Source organism: Thamnophis sirtalis, unplaced genomic scaffold, assembly GCF_051295495.1.
Source record: "Thamnophis sirtalis isolate CommonGarterSnake01/CBP01778 unplaced genomic scaffold, rThaSir2_p1.2 scaffold_11, whole genome shotgun sequence".
NCBI lineage: Eukaryota > Metazoa > Chordata > Lepidosauria > Squamata > Natricidae > Thamnophis > Thamnophis sirtalis.
Genome location: NW_028261391.1, coordinates 59068713 through 59089462, shown reverse-complemented (window position 1 = coordinate 59089462; position 20750 = coordinate 59068713). Strand labels below are relative to the sequence as shown.

At 33.9% G+C, this 20750-nt stretch overlaps 1 protein-coding gene across 2 annotated transcripts in view; it reads left to right on the top strand.

Moving 5' to 3' along the window:
- RAB11FIP2 (RAB11 family interacting protein 2) overlaps positions 1-20327 on the top strand; it is a 33361-nt gene extending 13034 nt beyond the window's left edge. Inside the window, exons 3-5 of one of the 2 annotated variants that reach the window (XM_087725877.1) lie at positions 2463-2928; positions 8248-8293; positions 16259-20327. In XM_087725877.1, coding sequence (XP_087582003.1) covers positions 2463-2928; positions 8248-8293; positions 16259-16486 — 740 coding nt within the window. In that variant the 3' untranslated portion in view covers positions 16487-20327. The remainder of the gene's footprint in view (positions 1-2462; positions 2929-8247; positions 8294-16258) is intronic. The other variant, XM_087725878.1, reaches the window with a different exon arrangement.
- Positions 20328-20750: the final 423 nt, after the last annotated feature.

Genomic DNA, 20750 nt, shown 5'->3' with positions numbered 1-20750 from the left:
TTTATTTAAAGCTGGAAATACTTGTCCTGTTTTGATTTGTTATCTTTGTGTGCACTCTTCTGATGTTGTGATCTGTACTTTAGAACACATTTCAATACAACTTTTAAACAATACAGCTTCTAGAGTTTAGTTATTGGATGTACTTATGCTCTTGTTTTACTCATGCAAGAATTAGAAGAAGCACTTTTTTCCTACAACATATAATTGCTTTTTCCTGGATTTGTGCAAAACCTGTATTTGATTTTGTTAATAATAGAAACAAAATATGGACTTGTGCTTGAACCTGATTTTTGTTGGTTGTTGTTTACATTTTTTCTTCAGCAACCAAAATAATTTCTATATGAATTTTTTAATGTTTAAATTAAATTAAATTGTGGCCAATTTTGCAGCAGGTTGGATGGCAGATAACAATCAACATGAGTTAATATTTCAACTACTCTTATGGCCCTTACAGGAAAACAAAGAGCAAGGCAGTTATGCTGAATTCCCATTGCTTTCTTTGATTAAATCTTCTAAATACTTTAAGTTTTATCCTAATGGGACATAGTCATCTCAGTTGGAATGTTTCTATTTTTACTGTTTTGTTCCAAGCTTGAAACAAAATCTGTTTTTAATACTGTATATATCCATATTATACACCATCCTTAAACTAGCAATTTTCAGATTGGATCCCACATGCTATTAAAATACAAAAACAAATAACAGTGAAACAATGGCAAAATTTTAAACATTTGAATCAGCTGGAAAGACCTGAGTAAGCAAAATACTATGTGCTAAGCCTATTAGCTAGTTAATATTTTCTCTCCCCAGTGAAGTACTGTATTTTTCAGAGTATAAGACGCACCGGAGTATAAGACGCCACCAAGGTTTTGAAGAGGCAAATTAAAAAAAAAGTAGGTAGGTAGATAAAGAGATAGAGAGGGAGAGAAAGAGAGAAATACAGTAGGTAGGTAGGAGAGAGAGAGTAGTTAGGTAGGTGGGTAGGTAAAAGGGATAGATAGAGAAATAGAAAGAGATAGAGAAATATATGTAGGTAGGGAGAGAGAGAGACTAGGTAGGTTGGTAGGAAGAGGGATAGAGAGAGAAATAGAGGAAAATACAGTAGATAGATAGGGGAATAGAGAGAGAGTAGGTAGAGGGGGAGAGAGAGGGAGGGAGAAATACAGTAGATAGGTAGGGAGAGAGAGTGTAGATAGGTAGGTAGATGGAGGGAGAGAGAGAGAGAAATACAGTAGGTAGGGAGAGAGAGAGAGAGAGAGGGTAGGTTAGGTAGGTAGGTAGGTAGATTTTTCCAGATGTATTCATCCATGTGCTGGAGAAGGAAATTACTGACAATCTGCAGGACCTAAGACTTTCTTTCTGCTTTGCACAGCACTTGATCAATGTAATTCTCATCAATCAGTTAAAGAGCTTTCCAAAAGGGGGGGATTTTTTTTTGCACTCTGCAAACCTCCCAAAAATGGCCCATTTTTTTTAAAAAAAGGCATGAATAGCCTGGGGGCGGCTTGCAGAATGTTCCTGGGGGAGATGGGGCCCCCAAAATAAGCAAAAAATGGCCCCTTTTTATGAAAACGGGCCCGGTTTTTGCAAAAAAAATTGCATGCATAGCCTTAGGGAGGCTTATAGAATGCTGCTGGGAGCTTGGGGGGGGGGCAAAAACAGGCCATTTTGGCTCATTTCTGCCCTCCCCAGTCCCCAGAAGGTCTCTGAAAACCTCCATAAGGGTATGCACGGCCATTTTGGTGAAGGGGCATGGCTTCGGGAGGCAAAAAATGCTGTATTCGGTGTATAAGACGCACCCAGATTTTTAACCTCTTTTTTGAAGAAAAAAGGTGCGTCTTATACTCTGAGAAATACAGTAATGATTACAATTTGTTTAGATCATTCTATAGATATGAATTTACAACATTATTATAATAACATGTTTTATAGTATTCTGACATTTGTCTTCATGCAGGAATTATTAAAGTATTCAAAATTAGAGGATAAAAAGCTTGTTTTAATTGTAAATTAACTTCCTTGAAGTAGTTTTTGGGTATAAAGGTGGGCTACAAACTGCCAAAATAAACGGCAATAGTTTTCTCCACCCTATAATCATTACTCTTACTCTCTCTATATAGATTTTTTTTTAATATAGTACTGCATTTTTGTTATTCTTAGAAGTTCTTCAGGTGACTACAGTGAACATAATACAAGCATAATATTGTAGAGGGATAATTTATTATATGGTCAAAGGCTTGTTGAAACTGTTGGTTTTCATTCAGCCAAAGCTAATCATTTTTATAGTCTATATTTGTAGAATAATAGTTGTTGGAATAAACTTTTTATTTTAACTTATTGCAAATAGTCGTATAATATTGTGTGTGTGTGTATGTGTGTATGTATGGTATGTATGTAGATATAGATATATATTTCTACTTATATCCTTGACTCCAGTTGCATACTAATAACATTGTTTTCAGGAAATCTAAAATCTCCACACAGACGGACATTAAGTGCAGATACCACTAAAGTGAGTCAACTGGACAACACAGGGGATGATAGTGACTCAGCTTTTGCAGCTCAGAACGATCCTTTTACAAATGTGAGTGCTTCATTGCCTCAAAAGTTTGCTACATTGCCAAGACAGAAGAATCCATTTGAAGAAAACCCTTTATCGTGGGAACAAAATGTGGGTTTATTTTCGAAACCACCTGAAATAAAGAAAGAGAACAAGAAAGAGAAAAAGGAGAAGGTTAGTCTCTTTGAAAGAGTGACTGGAAAGAAAGAAGGGAAACGATCAGATAGACTTAGCAACGGAGGATCAGAAGGCTCCTCTGATTTGAAGTCACCCAGTCCTTTTGCTGAAAGTCAGCAGGGCAGCTTTGTTTTTGATTCCACTAATCCCTTTACTACAAACTTCAAGCCAAAAAATATGCTGCTATCTAGGTAAGTTCCTTGGTTAGATGTTTTGAAGTTGATGTGTTTTATTATAATGTATTTGTTATCTTTGTTCAAGGAGAACATGATTCAATTTTTAAAAATAAATATTACAGTCTTGGATTGATACTTCAGTGCTGTGAAGGAACTAGTCTATGTGAGAGACTGCCTCCTGCCGATTACCTCTCTCAGACCAATTAGATCGCACAGGTTAGGTCTCCTCCGGATTCCATCTGCCAGCCAATGTTGGCTGGCGACTCCCCGGGGGAGAGCCTTCTCTGTTGCAGCTCCGGCCCTCTGGAACGAGCTCCCTGTTGAGATCCGGACCCTTACTACCCTCCCGGCCTTCTGCAAAGCTACCAAGTCCTGGCTGTTCCAGCAGGCTGCCGGGGAGGGGGGGGTAGAGTGCAGTACTGCAGGCTACTTCACCTGACTGTTATCTGCAGTTCGGCGGTTCAAATCTCACCAGGCTCAAGGTTGACTCAGCCTTCCATCCTTCCGAGGTGGGTGAAATGAGGACCCAGACTGTGGGGGCAACATGCTGACTCTGTAAACCGCTTAGAGAGGGCCGAAAGCCCTATGAAGCGGTATATAAGTCTAACTGATATTGCTATTGAACACAAGTTATGTGTGTTTGGGAAACCCACCTACATGTTCAAGTTTTTTTTCCCCAATGATTGACATGCACTTACTTCCTTAGAAGACTTCTCACTTTTGAAAGTGATTTTGAAGCATTGCACAACCTTTATAGACCAATGTGTCTTTTAGGTACCTGGTGCCAAATAGTACTGGACCTTACTTTTTAAAATTAAAGGCACTTTAAGGAGAGCTTACAAATGCAGTAAGAGCCATAGAATTAGCATATAATCTGTCCTATATTCTGTTATCTCCAAGGTAAAATTGATATTTTTAGCTGTAGTTTGTATACAGGCAGTCCTTGACTGGCAACCTCAATTGAGCCCAACATTTCTGTCATTAAGACAGTGAGGTTTGTCCATTTTACAAGCTTTTTTGGCACAATCTTTAAGTGAATCACTGTAATTGTTAAGTTAGTAACAAATTGTTATGTGAACCTGGCTTCTGTTTGAGTTTGTTTGTCAGAAGCTTGCAAAGGGTGATCACATGACTACATGATACGGCAAGTGTTATAAATACATGCCAGTTGCCGAGAGTCCAAATGTTGATCACATGGCCATAGAAATGCTGCAATCCTTGTAAGTGTGAAAAACAATTATAAGTTGTTGTGTTTTTGTGCTGTTAAAACTTCAAATGGTCTCTAAACAAATGGTTGTAAGTCAAAGACTACCTATAATGAAATTTCCAGATTGACTTAAAATAAAGTTGCATATGAGTTTGAAAAATGATAGTTATTCATACTGAAGTCAATTTACTGCTATTGAGATTTTTTTTCATACCTCCCTTAAAGTCTATGTAAGAAGTAATAGCTTAATTGACTTTTTGTACACATTGATATAGAATCTGTAGCTAATTCTTTGAAAAACCTACATGAGGTCATATTGTCCGTTACCAACAATAGAGTTAATGTTTTGTAATCCCAATTACACTTTTCAAAGTTTTCTCTTTTAAAGTTCCTTGATCACCTTCATTACAGTAGGCTAATGGCACTATCCATCATAGTAGCTGTCCAGGTGTTAATGTGTAGCTCTCATAGCAGTCCTGTGCATTTAATATACAGTATTTAAGAACAAATGTCAACTAAAATATTGATTTTCCAGGATATAGATAACTCTGTGTGCAACATTTTTATAAAAAATGTTTGTTTTTATGCTACACTACAGTAGACTAATATACTAACGTGAAAATTTCTCAATTTACAGCACTTGACAGGTGTTAAAACAAAAGCATCTTTAATTTTAATGTGTTGTTAGGCCCTCTTTAGAGGGACTGTATAAGTTATTAACAAGGTCCTCTGAGACAGGAGACAGGTAATTAACAAGACCTAGAGAAAGAGAAATTTGGATAATTAACAAGCTCTTAGGCACTGGACACAGGGTAACATATAGTTCAGTAGTTAAAGGCGACAGGTTGTTACTAGCATGATTGAATGCCAGGTTTGAGAATGTGAATAGATAGGTGTCTCAATGAAGTGTCTAATTAGATTATTATATTGGTAACATAGTCAACCAAATGTTTAGACTGGATTTCACAATTTTATCTAACGTCCTTTCCAGAAGTGGTGGGTTTTCATTTTTTTACTATCAGTTTGCTCATGCGTGCATGCATGTGTGACACTTTTGCGCATACACAGAAGCATCTGGGTGGGTCTGCGGAACCTTCCACCACCGCCACTACCGGTTCGCCTGATCCGGGCCGAACTGGCAGAAACCCACCTCTGCTTTCCAGGGATCTGGGTTAGACAGATGTTGTGATTTGATGATGTTAAATGTATTGTTAAATGTATTTTGTCAATACTAATGGTATTTAGATGGGATTGCGCCCAAGGCACCTATTACTATTGGTACTATCTTTGCTTTCTTTTGCTACAATTGTTCCTCTTCTATTTGCAGGTCTTCTTATTTTGTAATTTTATCCAGTTCTTTCTCTTCTATTTTCATTGTTGTTTAAAGAGGTTCCATCATTTCTACTTTGATTCCGTTCCAATGTTGCTTATAATTTCTAGCTAAGCATTAAAAATAGTTGGAAGATTTCTCAGGTCATCTAGTCTATCTTTTTGCTTGGTAAAAGTTCTACTAAAGCATATCAGGCAAATGTTTGTCCAGCCTCAGCTTGAAGATCTTTAGTGAAGGAGAACTTATCACTTAATGAGACAGTCTCTTTCATTGGTTGAAGTGAAAGGGACACAACATTTTGAAGGTTAATGGACCAAATTTTCCCTGATCAACTAAAATGGGAGAGTTACTTAAATGATATCATTGTCTATAGTGAAATCTGGGAAAACCATTTAATCCATTGGAAAAAGTAGCAACAAGTCTCCATAAAGCTAGTTTTACAGTAGATCCAACAAACTATAAGTTATAAAGAAATCAAATATTTAAGGTTTTTGGTACTGAATGGAATACTAACAGATGAAGAGAACCCCATTAAACAACTATGTGGAGCACCTGCTAGGCAATTTATACATATTCATGTATAAATTATTGAAAATTCAAAAGCATTCACAAACTTTTAAGCCCACTGTATATTTTCTTTAAAGGATTTAATTTCATAATGATATAATTTATATAATATTTATGATTTTCAGCTTTTTAAAAGTATATGATGGTGATTGTGATGTTGAAATATCCTGTTTTCCTGAAAATAAGACCCCCCGGATAATAAGCCCAATCAGGTTTTAGTGCATACACTAATAAGCCCTCCCTGAAAATAAGCCCTCCCGAAAATATTGCAACATAGCAGCCATGAAGTGACCACTCTCGCCGCCTCCTGCACCTCAGAAATAATAAGACCTCCCCAAAAATAAGCCAAGTGCTTATTTCAGGGGTCAAAAGAAAATAAGACCCTGTCTTTATTTTCAGGGAAACATGGTATATTCTAAAAATGAGTAGTAATTGAAAGACTAAGGAACTAAATGGAGGAATAGCTAGTATAATTTTGAAAATATATGTTTTTCTCTTTAGTGCAAAATCAAATCAGTAATTTTTAGCATATTAAATATTGTTCAATGTTCTGTATTATGGCAATGCAGAAAAAGATGGCTTGACTTATATTTTGTACTCTGCATTGATAGCTTATGTTTTGAAATGTTCTTTTGCCATTTCAAACATTAAAAAAACATTTAGGAAAAATCAAATGTCTTAATTTCCATCTGCTTCCTTTATCTTTCTGCTTCCTTTTTGTTTGACAGTCTCAGCAACATTGTTTTCTTCATCTGTGAATGTTCATGTTTCTGAATACTGATGGAATTTAATGTTAGGTATGCTACTTTATATCAGGCATAATTTATATCAGGCATTAATTTAATCAGCTCATAATAAAAAAGTTTCAAACAGTGCTAATGTTGAGTCTTTGGGATCTATTTTTCCATGTTTGCAGGATATATTCCTTGCCATGTTTTGAAAATGTTATTCATTTTTGTTGTTTGTTATGGTAATTATTGTTTACAAAAGAACTTCACTGAAATGAACCACATAATTGCAGATGGAAACTTAAATTTAACAAAAGTTAATAATAAAGTAGCTTAATTTTATTAGAATATATTTGGAAAAGACCATAATTTCAGTTATATTTATAAAAATTATTTAATATGTGTAATAATTATATATTTTTCTTTTTCTCAAATTGTCCATTTATTCCAGAATTGTAGCACACACAATGTTCCTGTTCAACCTATTTTCTTGAATATTTATTTATTATGGAATTTTTATATACTACTGCAAAATGAGTCATTCTTGTAAATTTCTCTATAATCGTTTTGTGAGAATTAAAAATGATATAACCCTTTTTCTAGTTTTTAACAAATTATATTTTGTTATTTAGAATTAATAATCATTTGAATTCAGGGAAATTAGAAATATCAACTCTCTAGCTGCTAGGGATTAATGACTTTTTTCCTTCATTCTTCATTTGGAGACAGAGCCAAATTGCAATATTGTTTCTTCAAAGGAGAAAACGACAAACCAGCTATTTTAATCCATTGTTGAATCAGTACCTATGGGATCATTGCACTGATAACTTTAGGCTTATAAAGAAATTTTATTCTACTTTCTTTGGACTTTCTCTTCCTCTCTGAGAATACTCTGATAGTAGTCACTTTTGTTGCCAGCAGTTTAGACATTAATGGCTGTGTATTGCGTTATTTTGAGGGGACAGGACATTTACACTGTTATACAAGCTGTATACTACTTTACATTGTAGTCAAGTGTCATTTCTTCAGTGTTGTCCCATGAAAAGATATATTTTCAAAATGTGAGGGGTGTACTCACTTCTGTGATATACTGTACATTTTTAAATGCTAGAGCCAAATAGTTTTCTATAATGTATAGCATTTGTATTATATATATACATATATTACTATTACTACTACTATTCTGATTACAAAACAAACACAAAATACGCTTCTTTAATATAAAGTCATAGAAGCAGTAAGCGTGTTTTGTGTTTGTTTTGTAATCAGAATAGTAGGACATTATTACCACTCTATTATTCATATAGCTCTCAAAGACATCCAAATTTTCTGAACTTTCTGTTTGCTACACATGTTAAATATGTGGATTTTTAAAAAGATACTGCTCTGATTTTTAAAAATATGGGGAAAGGATGATATATGGAAAAAAGAGCAACCATTATTTTGAAATCACATGCTTCTTAATATTTATTATATAATATATATTTTTATTACTTTCATAGTCTTAATGTGAATTCCGAAAATTCTGAAGAATTTCAAAAAACAATGGTAAGTAACTACTTGATTGATGTTCCATTTGATATTTGACAAAGGATATCCGGTGTTTAAAGCTTTGTTGTTTAAAACTTTGTTCTTTTAGCTGACTGATTGAACCCTAATTTAATAGTACAAATGGCAGATTTCCTTTCCTCAGTTAATCCAGAACTCTGTCTAGTCCAATACATTTCTTTCTTTCTTGAAATGGATAATTGTTGATTATTTTGACGTGAGATATATTACCCACAATAGATGTTAATAATTTAAAGGTATAAATAGCCTGTTCTTCATGAACCTGTGGCCAGTGGTTTCATGAATCAAACCACATATTAAAAGTTTGGATGAAAAGCAGAATAATGCAGTGTAATCCCATACCTAATATGCATAAGAAGGGATTGTGCATACCTTATATATTTTCTTAATGTTTTTAAGTATGCAGGGAATAACAATTGACTTAAATTTCCTTGACATAAAGGAAGAAAAGAAGAATTTGTATTGGTATAAATATAGACTATTTCTTACACTGCTTGAATAGGTAAGTGGCTGATATGACTGACCAGCACAGAGAGAGTGCTTTTCTCTTATATTTAAGATGGGCAACCTTTTCGTGGTTGGAAGCATCACTTTTTTTCTAGAAGCAAAAGCTGTAGTGGATAGAACAATAGTGATGGACAATAGAAACAACCAAAGGCAACATTTGGCTGGGGTAGGGTTTATCACTTTCCCTTTTTGTTTTGGCGAGAGTTTAACTTTTTAAAGATTGTTTTTACGCTTAAAATAATCTCCTGCCTTAAAATGGGAATAGATTGTTTTATCAGTTTTAAGTATTCGTAGAATGTGAGGTTATGGCAGCTACAAAAATATGCTCAAGGGTCATAGCTGCCTATCCTTACTCTATGTTAAAGAAAAATTAATTATCTAACTTTATTTATGTTGCTGTATATTTCTCCCCAGTTTCTTGCTTTCTAATCTGAAGAGATTAACCCCCCTCGGCCTCTATTTATATTGAATGGATTCATACATTCTCAACTATATTACCTGTTGTCTTTCACCTTGGTTATATATATTTTAATTGGGTGACTAGATACATAATACTTCTTCACATAAGCTTGTGAGTTTGATGGAAATATGAACTTTTATTCATTAAATTCATTGGGATATATATTTTAAGAAGGAAATATATTAAAAGGTAGCAGAAATACTGGAAGATGACAATGCATGAGCACTTTTGAACCTAAGTTCCCTAATCCCTTTTCATCCTTTTGCTTTTTGTTTATTCGAAGATAATATACTCAATTATTATTCGCTAAATCCAAGTCCTGTGGGTCTTTTTAAGTGGTTTAGGAAAGTTAATCCAAATGTGAATTCTAGATTGATTAATAAATATTACAAGATGATAATCAAGAAACATTTATTTATTTATTAAAAATAAACTCAATCATTAAAGACTCCCAGTAGGATACAAAGAGCCACAGCGACAAACCAGAATGAAAAAAGAAAATGTAATTTAGACTTATTGAAAAAGAAATTCAGTTAGTACTCACTTTGCAACCCAATTGAAACTGGAATTTTCCTCTCTAAGTGATGTGGTAATAGGGCAAAAATTAGTGACAACAGTTTTGATAGACCCTATTGCTGTTACTAAGCCATGACTGTGCTGTACTTTCACACTTCTCCTACCCTGCTAGCACACTTCTGCTTCAACTCATCCCTTCTCTGTCCCCAACACTTCTGCTCTTTTGAACTTGCTGCACTCTGCCAGCCTCACTGTCCTTGTCATCCTGTGCATTTGCACCTTATCACCAATGGGAGGAAGAAGACCACAGATTGACTGAAGTCCTAGATTGGGAGGCTGGATAGATGGCAAAGGAAGTTGAAACACCCTTTGTGTTTGTAAATGTGAGCAGGTTGCCAAGTGCCTGCATAACAAATATTATTATTTACCCAATATTTCAAAGCATTTTATGTTTGTGCTTCTATATTATTTTTAGAACAATATAACAAATTTCTAAAAGAACTATTTTACTTTTGAAGTCCAAATTATGGGAGTACAATATCTAGAAAGCACTTTTCAGGAAATTTAAAACATAACTATTGTAAGAATTCAAATATTGCAACTTAACTATTAAATATTAAACTTAACAAATAAGTTTGAAGTAATTTAAATCGATGATTTACATTGTAGTTTTCCTCTGGGAAATGGTATTTTATATATTTGTTTTGTTCCGTTAGTGCTATCACCTGTGACTGAATGAGAGGTAGCCCATTGAAAAGAAAGCCCAATTAAAAACCCCAAAGGAGAATGGAAAAGTAAAACAAGAGATGTGAAAGTGGTTTCAATTATATTCCCAAAACAAAGCTCCTCATTAGAATAAACAAATGATCAAAGAATGCCAAGTTCAAATGTTATCTTTGCTTTTTCCAGCAGTAGCTATCAGTTTGTACCCAAATAATACTTGATTATCAGGCTTTCTCTACACGCTTGCTAGCTTGAAACTGTGGGGTTTTCTCCTATTTATTGAATTTGATATCAGTATTGTTGGGAAATGGCATAGAATATTTATTTTTAGTTAATTTGTTCTCATTTACTGAACATGTGTTTCCATTTAAAATAGTAAAATCATGCAGATCTCAATCACTACATTAGTTGCATTGACATAGTTGTTTTACTATGCATATGTTTTGATCTAAATGATCAGAAATGAACAAAATGTAATATATTCAACCATCTGCGGTATATAATTAAAATGGTATCTCTTCTGCCAACTGTTACAAAGTTGGAAACAAAAAAAAAGATTATCTGAAATATGAACAGTTTTTAAAAGTGTGAATGAATATATACATAAAGAATTATTACATATAATTCAGAGAGACAAAAAGTATGGATCACCATTTCTTTTAGATTTTGGAACCTATGTCTATGATATTGTAAACTTCTCCCAGTCATAAGTATTTATAAAGTTGCAGGAGATTATAGACACTATTTTGAGATGATTTCTAAAAGCAGATGAGATATAAACATAAGTAAAGCACTCTTATTATTTTCCATTAATGATCGATCAGGAGCTCAAAAAAAATAATACTTGACTGATTTGCAGCATTTATATTGTCTCCCTCACTCACCCATTCTAGTTAGCTTTATCTCAAATTTCCACCTGCATATTTTAATGATATTGAAACTGAAGTATTGTATATTTGATGTAGTTTAGCTCCCTAAATCACAAGTGAGTTTTGGTATTATATTTTATGATCGTATTCAGATATAAACAAAAAGCTTCCCATTTGTTACCAGAGTTGAAAATATGATTTAAAGGCTATATGATAAGCAGTTAAATATCTCACATTCATAGCAGAAATTCTGGTTTTTACCTAGTAGACAAGTTGAGGAATTTGCTTTTATGCTGAAGCATAAAACTTTTTTATTTGCAGATAACAAAAATTACCATTTAATTTGAAAAGCAGTGTATAATAATCTGTTTTCGGTGCAATGTTTTAGTCAGTTTAATGATTTTTTTCTTTATTCAAACTTAATTATATTGATACAATGCAGCTTAATTTTGAATGGATACACAGGAACATATGCAGACACATATGCACAATAAATGAAGTAATCTATGCATAATCAATAGTTTTTAATTTATTTATTCATTAATCAAATTTAGATAGCCTTTCAAATAGTTTCTCTGGGCAGCATATAATAATTGGAATATAAACAACACACATATAAAATGATCATTATAACAATGTACAAATTAGTATTAAAATTAAATATTTAAAAACTTACACAAGCATCTCTTTTATTCTTCCATTAAAAATATGTATATGACTAGCAGCCATATAAGACAAATTTCAGATATTCTATTTTTTACTAACTGTTGCATTGCAATATTGACAATTTAACTCTATCCTTAAATTTACATATTATAGTCACTTTGGTCAATCTGGAAGAGAAACACATATACTCATAGTCATTAGTCCACTGAAATGTAAATCTTGGAAATATTCTGATTTTTCTATTAAAACTCTGGTAGGACTAGAAAATGTACAGTACTTAGACAAACAATGCTTTAGAAGCACCATACATCTTTGTACCTTTAAGATTTAGTTCTGAAAGAAAAGCAGTTTAAACTTCAATGTTTAGATATGTCTTGAATAAACAATTCCATTCCTTATATTACCAGGATAGGCAAAGGTCGATGTATAAAATTGTACAGATAAGGTATACAAAATGGAACAAGGGAGAATTTGTTTATTCTTTCATTAGATTACAGAATTAGAACATGTTATCAGATTATAATGATGTATAGAAACAGGCATTAAGGTGGTTTGGTCAGAGATGTTTCCTTTTTTTCAAACTGCATGGACATTTTCCAGTCATATTCATTCATCAGGTAGCGGTCTAAATACTTCAGATACATATCTGGAATCTTGCAAATGTTCTTCTTGTTTTTTATCTTAGAAAGTAATTATATACATCTAAACATTTCACTTACTTTTAAATGCCATTTTAAATCTATACCTATATGCATGTATGTATCTATTAGTGTAAATAATTTCAAAAAGGCAGAAGAATTCATTGATAGTTATATTTGATTAGCTCAACATTAGTTCATGATTTGAATGTATTAATTGTCATCCAGATACATAAGCAAGAGAAAGCATTTTTATATAGATTTTACCTCATATATGCAATAATACTTTCAATTTCATTCATTCACTTGCAGATTATTGGATGTTAGTGTGGTTTCTGTGGATATGAATTAGCCCTAACTTGCTGTTTAAATATAGAAAGTGATAGATATGAGCAAATCTTAAAATAGAGCCTGAATTCATTAAAAAGAAGCATGTAGCATTATCTCACTGTTGGGAAGCAACCAAGAAATGTTTTTGAGTCATGTCTATTATCCATTTTAATCATATTGGGTTCTTTTCAAATATAGACTAGTTGCCTTGCATCATCATCTGCCAGGAAAGTGGGAAATAGTCCAGAGAAATGTTCACTTAATAACACTGCACTGTGGATCCCAGATGGAGGCCTCTTTCACTTAGATCTCAATTACAATCTGCTCCTGCTTTTGGTGCAGACCAATAGTGAGAGATGGAAAAAAATGATGTTCTGTAAATTCCTTAGTATTTATATTTTCCTGCAACTTTCTTATTGAAGTTCTGCCAGAATTAATCAGCTGAAACATTCTGATAGTTGCAGGATTTACCCAGAATTCTCTGGGTTGTGTTATTTATTTATTTATTTAGTGTGAGTATTTGTGTGAGTATTTTCAATTAACTAGCTATTCACATAAAACAAAAGAGAGAGGGAGACGCCCCGTCATCAGGTTTACAAACTACAAAAAAAAGCCAGATATACAAGCAAAGGGAGTGGATGAGATCAGTTCTTCAAGGCCAGAACAAAGTGATAACCCATACACAGGATTTGTGACCAGCTGGGCAAGCCTAATCTTCATTCCTCTAATTCTTTCTTGAATGGCAATTAATTGTTCCTGTTTCTTTCACTTTCCCCCTTTTCGGGCTCAAGTCTGCAGGTTGTTGCAGCTAAGGGTTTCTATCTACATAGAAAGATATAGCTGTTCTTTTCCTGGCTTATGAATATAATTAGCCTGATCGTTCCAGTACTTCCTAGACATAATAGTTGCCCTAGATCCTTAATTGATAGCAGAAACTACAGTACTTTCCTTTTGCTTGTTTTCTTATATCAGGGCTAGGTTTTTACATTTGTAGTTAGTTGCGAAGTCATGTCCGACCCATCAAGACCCCATGGACAATGGTCCTCCAGGCCTTCCTGTCCTCTATCATCCCCTGGAGTCCATTTAAGCTCACGCCTACTGCTTCATCCAGCCACCTCATTCTCTGTCGTCCCATTCTTCTTTTGCCCTCAATCTTTCCCAGCATGAGGCTCTTCTCCAGTGAGTCTTTCCTTCTCAATAGGTGGCCAAAGTATTTGAGTTTCATCTTCAGGATCTGGCCTTCTAAAGAGCAGTCAGGGTTGAGGTCCTCTAGGATTGACCGGTTTGATTGCCTTGTACTCCAAGGGACTTGCAAGAGTCTTCTCCAGCACCAGAGTTCAAAGGCCTCCATTCTTTGGTGCTCAGCCTTTCTTATGATTCAACTTTCACAGCCATACCTTGCAACTAGGAAAACCATAGCCTTGACTATGCGCACTTTTGTTGGCAGGATGATATCTCTGCTTTTAAGTATTCTGTCTAGATTTGATAGCTTTTTTCCATACCATCAACCAATTGTACAATGGGATATATAAATACAAATCAGAACTTGATTTAAACAGAATTTTTTTGGAATAGCAAGTTTGATAGAAACGATAGAAATATACCAAATCTTATAATTCTTGATGTCCAGTGGCTGATTTGATAAAATGTGTGAAACTCTTGTTGCCTCCTGTTACCTATAAACAACATTACAACTTCTAGTGAGGAACAAATACAATAGCTTTCCTGATTTGTTTGTGCTTGCGTAAGTTATAAAATTGCATATGTTGCTTACATGGAAATTTGTACACAGAAAGACACATATAGTGAATAATTCTGAAATTGCATGGATAAAATTGGCTGTGATGTTGTTGTGGCCTGCCAGCTGAGCTGGCAGCAGAGTCGAACAGTGAGGAGTTGGGGAGGAACATGGGCCAGTCCTAGAGGCTGGGGAAGGCTCGGACGAAGGTTCTGCGTCAGAGGCAAAGATGGGGCCAAGGCCATCTGGTAGTTCTCAGTTGTCTTCAGAGCTAGACAGCAGTGAGGCAGAGGAACAGCTGGAGCCTGTCCCCAGTGTGCACATGTGCAGAGCTGCCAGAAGAAAAGAACAGCTAAGAAATCAGGGTTGACTTGGGTGTAAAGCCACAGGTAGATGGTGAATGGCCCCTCCCATAGGAAATAAAAGAGGAATGAAAGGGGGCGTGGGCTTTTGCAGGAAACAATTTGTTGGTTCGTTAGTTCATTTCAGGAGTATCTGTGAATCTCAGAGACTCTGTGCCAAGTTTTTCCTTGCACAGCAGTGCATTTGGAAAATATTTACATGGCAGATTTCCAAGCTAGATAAAGTCTCTGGTCATAACTTCACCTTTGAAAGACTGTTTACCAGGCCTTTGCTGAATGTGAATGAGAGGAATTCACTGTAGTTTAATAAAAGGGATTTTGTCGGGACCAGGAATCTGCTTTGTACTTTTTGGGGAATCCTAGGTCAGAACAAATGCAGAAATATTACCTGCAGCTTCCACACGGTAGTAATATAAGTATCTTTGGTTTTTACCAATCCATATGACACATAGGACACATTTACTAAATGCTCTCTGCATTTCTTTAGAAATGGGGTTCTAATTATTCATTAATTCATGAAATTTGTGACCACTGTACATCACCATGTACAGTGCTATGTAGGATGTTCTATGATAATAGAGTAAGATCAATGCTGAAATTACATGAAGCGACATGGAGAAACTGGGTTAAATACAAGTAATCCTTAATTTATGACCATTTGATTAACAACTCATGAATGAAGACTGACCCAGATTAGATCCTGTTTAACAACTGTTCAAATTTATGACAGCATTGGAAAATGGCTGGCTTTCGCACTTAAGAACACTGCGGTATCCCCCAGGCATGTGAACAAAATTTACCACTGGTCAATTACACGTGTTTATGATGTTTGCAGACTCCTGAGGTCACATGATACCTTCTCGGTGGCTTCCAAGAGGCAAAATAATGGGGGAAGCCACATTTTCTTGTAAACTGTGTAAAAATTGTGATAAAATTGAGTATGAATGTATTTGCAGGATTTATGCAGAGGTGTTTGTCATAAGTGCATTTCTTTGCTCTTTATTTAAACGTGCTTCTGTAATGCATATGGCATTATGAATTACATAGATAAACTTTTGCGAGGGCTCTGACTCACATTTTTCTATCAAGACAATGCTTCTTGTTCTGTCATCTTAAAGAAATATCTTTATTCTAGGGTGGAAATCCTTTTGATGCTGCAACAGGATATCGTAATCTTACTTATGAAGAGGTTTTACAAGAGTTGATGAAACACAAAGAACAATTGAAGAAAAAAGATACCCATATTCGTGAACTTGAGGATTATATTGACAATCTTTTAGTACGAGTAATGGAAGAAACTCCAAGTATTCTACGAGTGCCATATGAACCTTCTCGGCGAGCTGGCAAATTTTCAAAAACCTAAGCTAATGCCAACACTCCTTGGTATTAATTAAGATGATGGATCACTTAGTCCAGTGTTTTGATATTGTAAATTTCATATTCATGCTTTGTCCTGAAAGCATTTGACTCCAAATTTAAGTTAGTATTAGTTCTTGAATCTGTATATAAACTCCAGGTTTTATAAGGTCAAATGTAAACTCCTTTTGCTGCAAAACATTCTTTTACCTTGAACATGTACATCCAGGTATGCTTTATTTTCAAAATATTATGCTTAGTTTGGATTATCCTGTACAATTGTCATTTAATATAGATACTTGAATATTTATTTTGCACTTCAATCAAACACTTGGGAGTTTTGCAGCATGCTGCCAGAATGAAGGTGCAGAGTCAGAATGTGTCTTGCAGCTCTTAATATGAAGGAAAATGTGATGTACTTTAGGAATCACTACTACCGTAAATGAGATGATAATACATTTTTGCCTGAGGAGAGGGACAGTATTGATCCTTAGTGTAGAGCAGTGGTTCTCAAACTTGGCAACTTTAAGACTTGTGGACTTCAACTCCCAGAATTCTCCAGCCAGCAGAGCAGAGCTGGCTGGAGAATTCTGGGAGTTGAAGTCCACAAGTCTTAAAGTTGCCAAGTTTGGGAACCACTGGTGTAGAGCGTGAAACAATTACTTTTGTGCTCTTGAAGAAATGTGAGCTTTTCAAATGGCAAATTCCATAATCTATATGGATGGACAGGAGCTTAATATACAAAATACAGCATGCCATTGATTTAAGCATTTATATGCATATTTTAAAAGCGAGAAATGAAGCAAAAGGAACTAGTGGATAATACCTCATTTGTTTAGACTGTAAGAAGTATGGGGAGAAAAGCTGAGAGGAACACAAGAGTCTAAATATTAATATGTCAGCTATTCATGTGTGTTTAGGGGTTTGTCTGTATACACATATGCATATGCATAAACATATGAATCATTTGGGTTCTGCGATTTTTGAGACAATAAATTGAGATTGACTTGCTTGTTTTCTTCAATATAGGAAATTATTTTTTAAAATAGATTGCAATTATTTCAGTACTGTATTCTGTGTCAGAGTCAAATATTGTCCTCTATTAAAGAACGATGGACATATTGGACTCAGCATGTCTCCGACTAAATAAATTTATGTGCGTTGTTATGCAACTATTTGAAAGTGGTAAAATGCAAGTCTAATGGAAAATATTGCCATACAGAAAATATTGTTTACTATATTGTAATCAAAAAGTTATTCCTTTATTTTACAAAAATTCAGGCAGAATGATTGCTAGTAAGTGGAAATAGGCTTAGACATAAGGAGGATGCAGTGTTAGGAAGAATGAAATGATGTTTTTGTTCAATTTTCTTCTTGATTGTGTAATGAACATTTTTTTCATACATAAACATATTAAGGATTTCTATAGAGAAGAATGGAAACTATTTTTCCTTTTCCAAAATAATAATAATTTCAATTCAGAAAGTTTTTTTTTTATTATGTATTACTGATTAAAGCCCTTTTGTAACTAAAATAGGTTAGCGTATTATCAGAAGGAGCAAGTATTCCTTGTATTTTTAAATTTCCCTACCCATATTAAGCAGCATATGTACCATGAAGAGAGCTCCCATTTGGATTATTAGACTTTGGTTCATTTTTTGATAAAGTTTGGAATAAACAAGTAACACCTATTAAGTGGAGATGGTTTGCATACATTTTTCCTCTGTAATTCCAATAAGGTACAAATCCTATGCTATGCTTTATTTGTTAATGTTAACTTGTGCATTTAAAATAGGTGTTTATTTTCATAGTTTGTATAGAATATATTTTAAAAATCAGTTGGTGATTGAAAGCTTACAGATGTTGCATAGTAACACATTTAATGCCTTCCACTTATATTATTTAAAATCCTGAGCCAATGACATTTAATCTGAGATTCCGTTATATTAAATTCATTAGGTCCTTCCTACATGTGTTCTTCAAATATACCAGATGAATGTAAACCACTTTATATGTTGGAATTCTTAATATTTAACTTTTTTAAACTTTTTAAGTTTTCAAATTAACTTGGTTAATCTTAATGGGAAATATCAACAGAGTGGAGTGTACAGTGTTTAATTCTTAGAATTAAAATAAAGTTCAGCTTTATGAAGGTTTTTGTTTTTTGTTTTGCTTAAATTCTTTACTCCTTTTAATTTATGCTTGACACAAAAGTGAATTAAAGGATACTTTAAATTTACAATAGTTAATTATAAAAATCACAAAAGACAGGTATATTAAACGACATCATAAAATATATTCAATGCAATGTATATAAATAGCAACTCTATAATTTATATATTACATGGCTTATATATTTATTAATATAATTTAAATACTCCTTTGTGATCAACTTCTTAAATATCAATTTCTTTAGGTACATAATAAATGAAACTTCAAATGAGGTACAAGGCTTCCTTTTATAAATGTTTTACAGAAGCAAGCACAAAGTATCAGCTATAATATAAATTAGCAGGGACTGCCTTTGAAAGCATAATTGTTGCGTCTATATTTTTTTTAACAGTATAGAAGGCAATGTTGCTTTAAATACGAGTGTTGGTAAAATCACAGCCAGTATTAATGTATTTTCAGAGCTTCTTATTCTCTGCAAAGCATATAATTCATTAATTTGTTTAAAATAGAATGTTGTCTCCAAGAATGTTCCATACAAAATAAATTCTGAAGCATTGTTTAAAATCAAATTACATCTATTGAGATTACCTGATGGGTAATATTGGGAAAGCGTATATTTCACACACTCTTGCGATACCTTGCATGAACATTAATTTGAGTTTACTTACCATTTTTCAGTGAATATGGAATTATCCATAAATTATAGTTGGCTAATCTATTGTTGTTCGCCTTAAATCAAGGGCTATTTGTAATGGTCCAGCTAGGAAAACATTGGCTGTATTTTGAAGGCTTTTTCAATTGGAGTAATAATCTTTGTTAAGCATTTTAATGACTTCTTCCCTTCTGCCTCCATTAAACCTTTTGCTCAGATTCTTAAAAGAAATCAAATGTATATCTTAACGTTATTCCTGCACTGAATATTATTAATAATGTAAAATGGCTATCTACCCAAAGGCCTGTGCACAAGTTGTACATTTGTAGAGTGTTAGGAATGCAAATATATGTATTTGAAAACATGTTTTAAATATGTTAATTTCCTCCTGATTTAAAAGCAACTGAAGAAAGGCCAAAGCATTGATAGGAAGAAAAAGGCAGTATTAATTCCATTAAACTATTTCTAAACATGAGATATCTTCCCGATTTCCCTTTTATGATTTCCAATATAGTTGTAGATTTCATTACTGTTATTAAAAGTTTTTAGTATGCAACTGCTATAGCACTTTATCTTTTGTTTAAATAATTTTACAACTGTAACACTATCACACTCAAAAAGATTGTTAGCCCAACTAAATCTTCTAAGCCAAGTATCAAAAGAATCTCAAGTACGTATATTTCAGTTTATCATGACTGATGTATCCAATTCATTCAGCATGGATGATTCCAGTTTTTATGTATCGGTGTGATAAAAATGCATAAACCTGTATAGCCATATATTAAATCCCCAAACAGGTCTTGCACAAAGAAAAGTTGAACGACGATTTTTCTCCACAAAATGGAAAGTCATGATGTAAGTTGCGCCTATGTGTGTAGAATTTGAAAATGCATGAACCATCAGTTTTGTTGCATTTATAGTCTTCAACACTTTTTAAAAATCAAAATTGTAATCCTAAATTTTAGATTTTGTCCCCAGTGGTTGCTGCATGTTAAGCACTAATAAAATACCACTGTGTACTCCAGTCACTTGTGTCGTCATCATTTTAATGTATTCGGGACATGCTACGTTTTACTATGCCATACCAAATTAGTAGATGAAATGTAATAAGATTTAAAATTTCCAATTAGTCAGTGCCTGGTAAAGCCCTGCTACAGGGAAAAATCTGGGTACTGAACTCAACGGTTCCTGAGCAGCCTCTTTCTGAAGGTGGATCCTAGTTGGCACCATGATTGACAGAAACATCCCTCCCTCCCCCAGCAAATCTGCCAGAAATGATGCCTGGAGAAGGCTCAATAGAAAAAGACAACTGAGTAAACATGGTTATATGCTCACATTAGCTAATCAGAGTAGTAAAGTGGGCTCACTGTTATTGTATCAGTTACTTGTCCTGCAGTCTTGTTTAAGTTTAAGACACTCTTTTGAAGAGGAGTCATCTTAGTTAGCT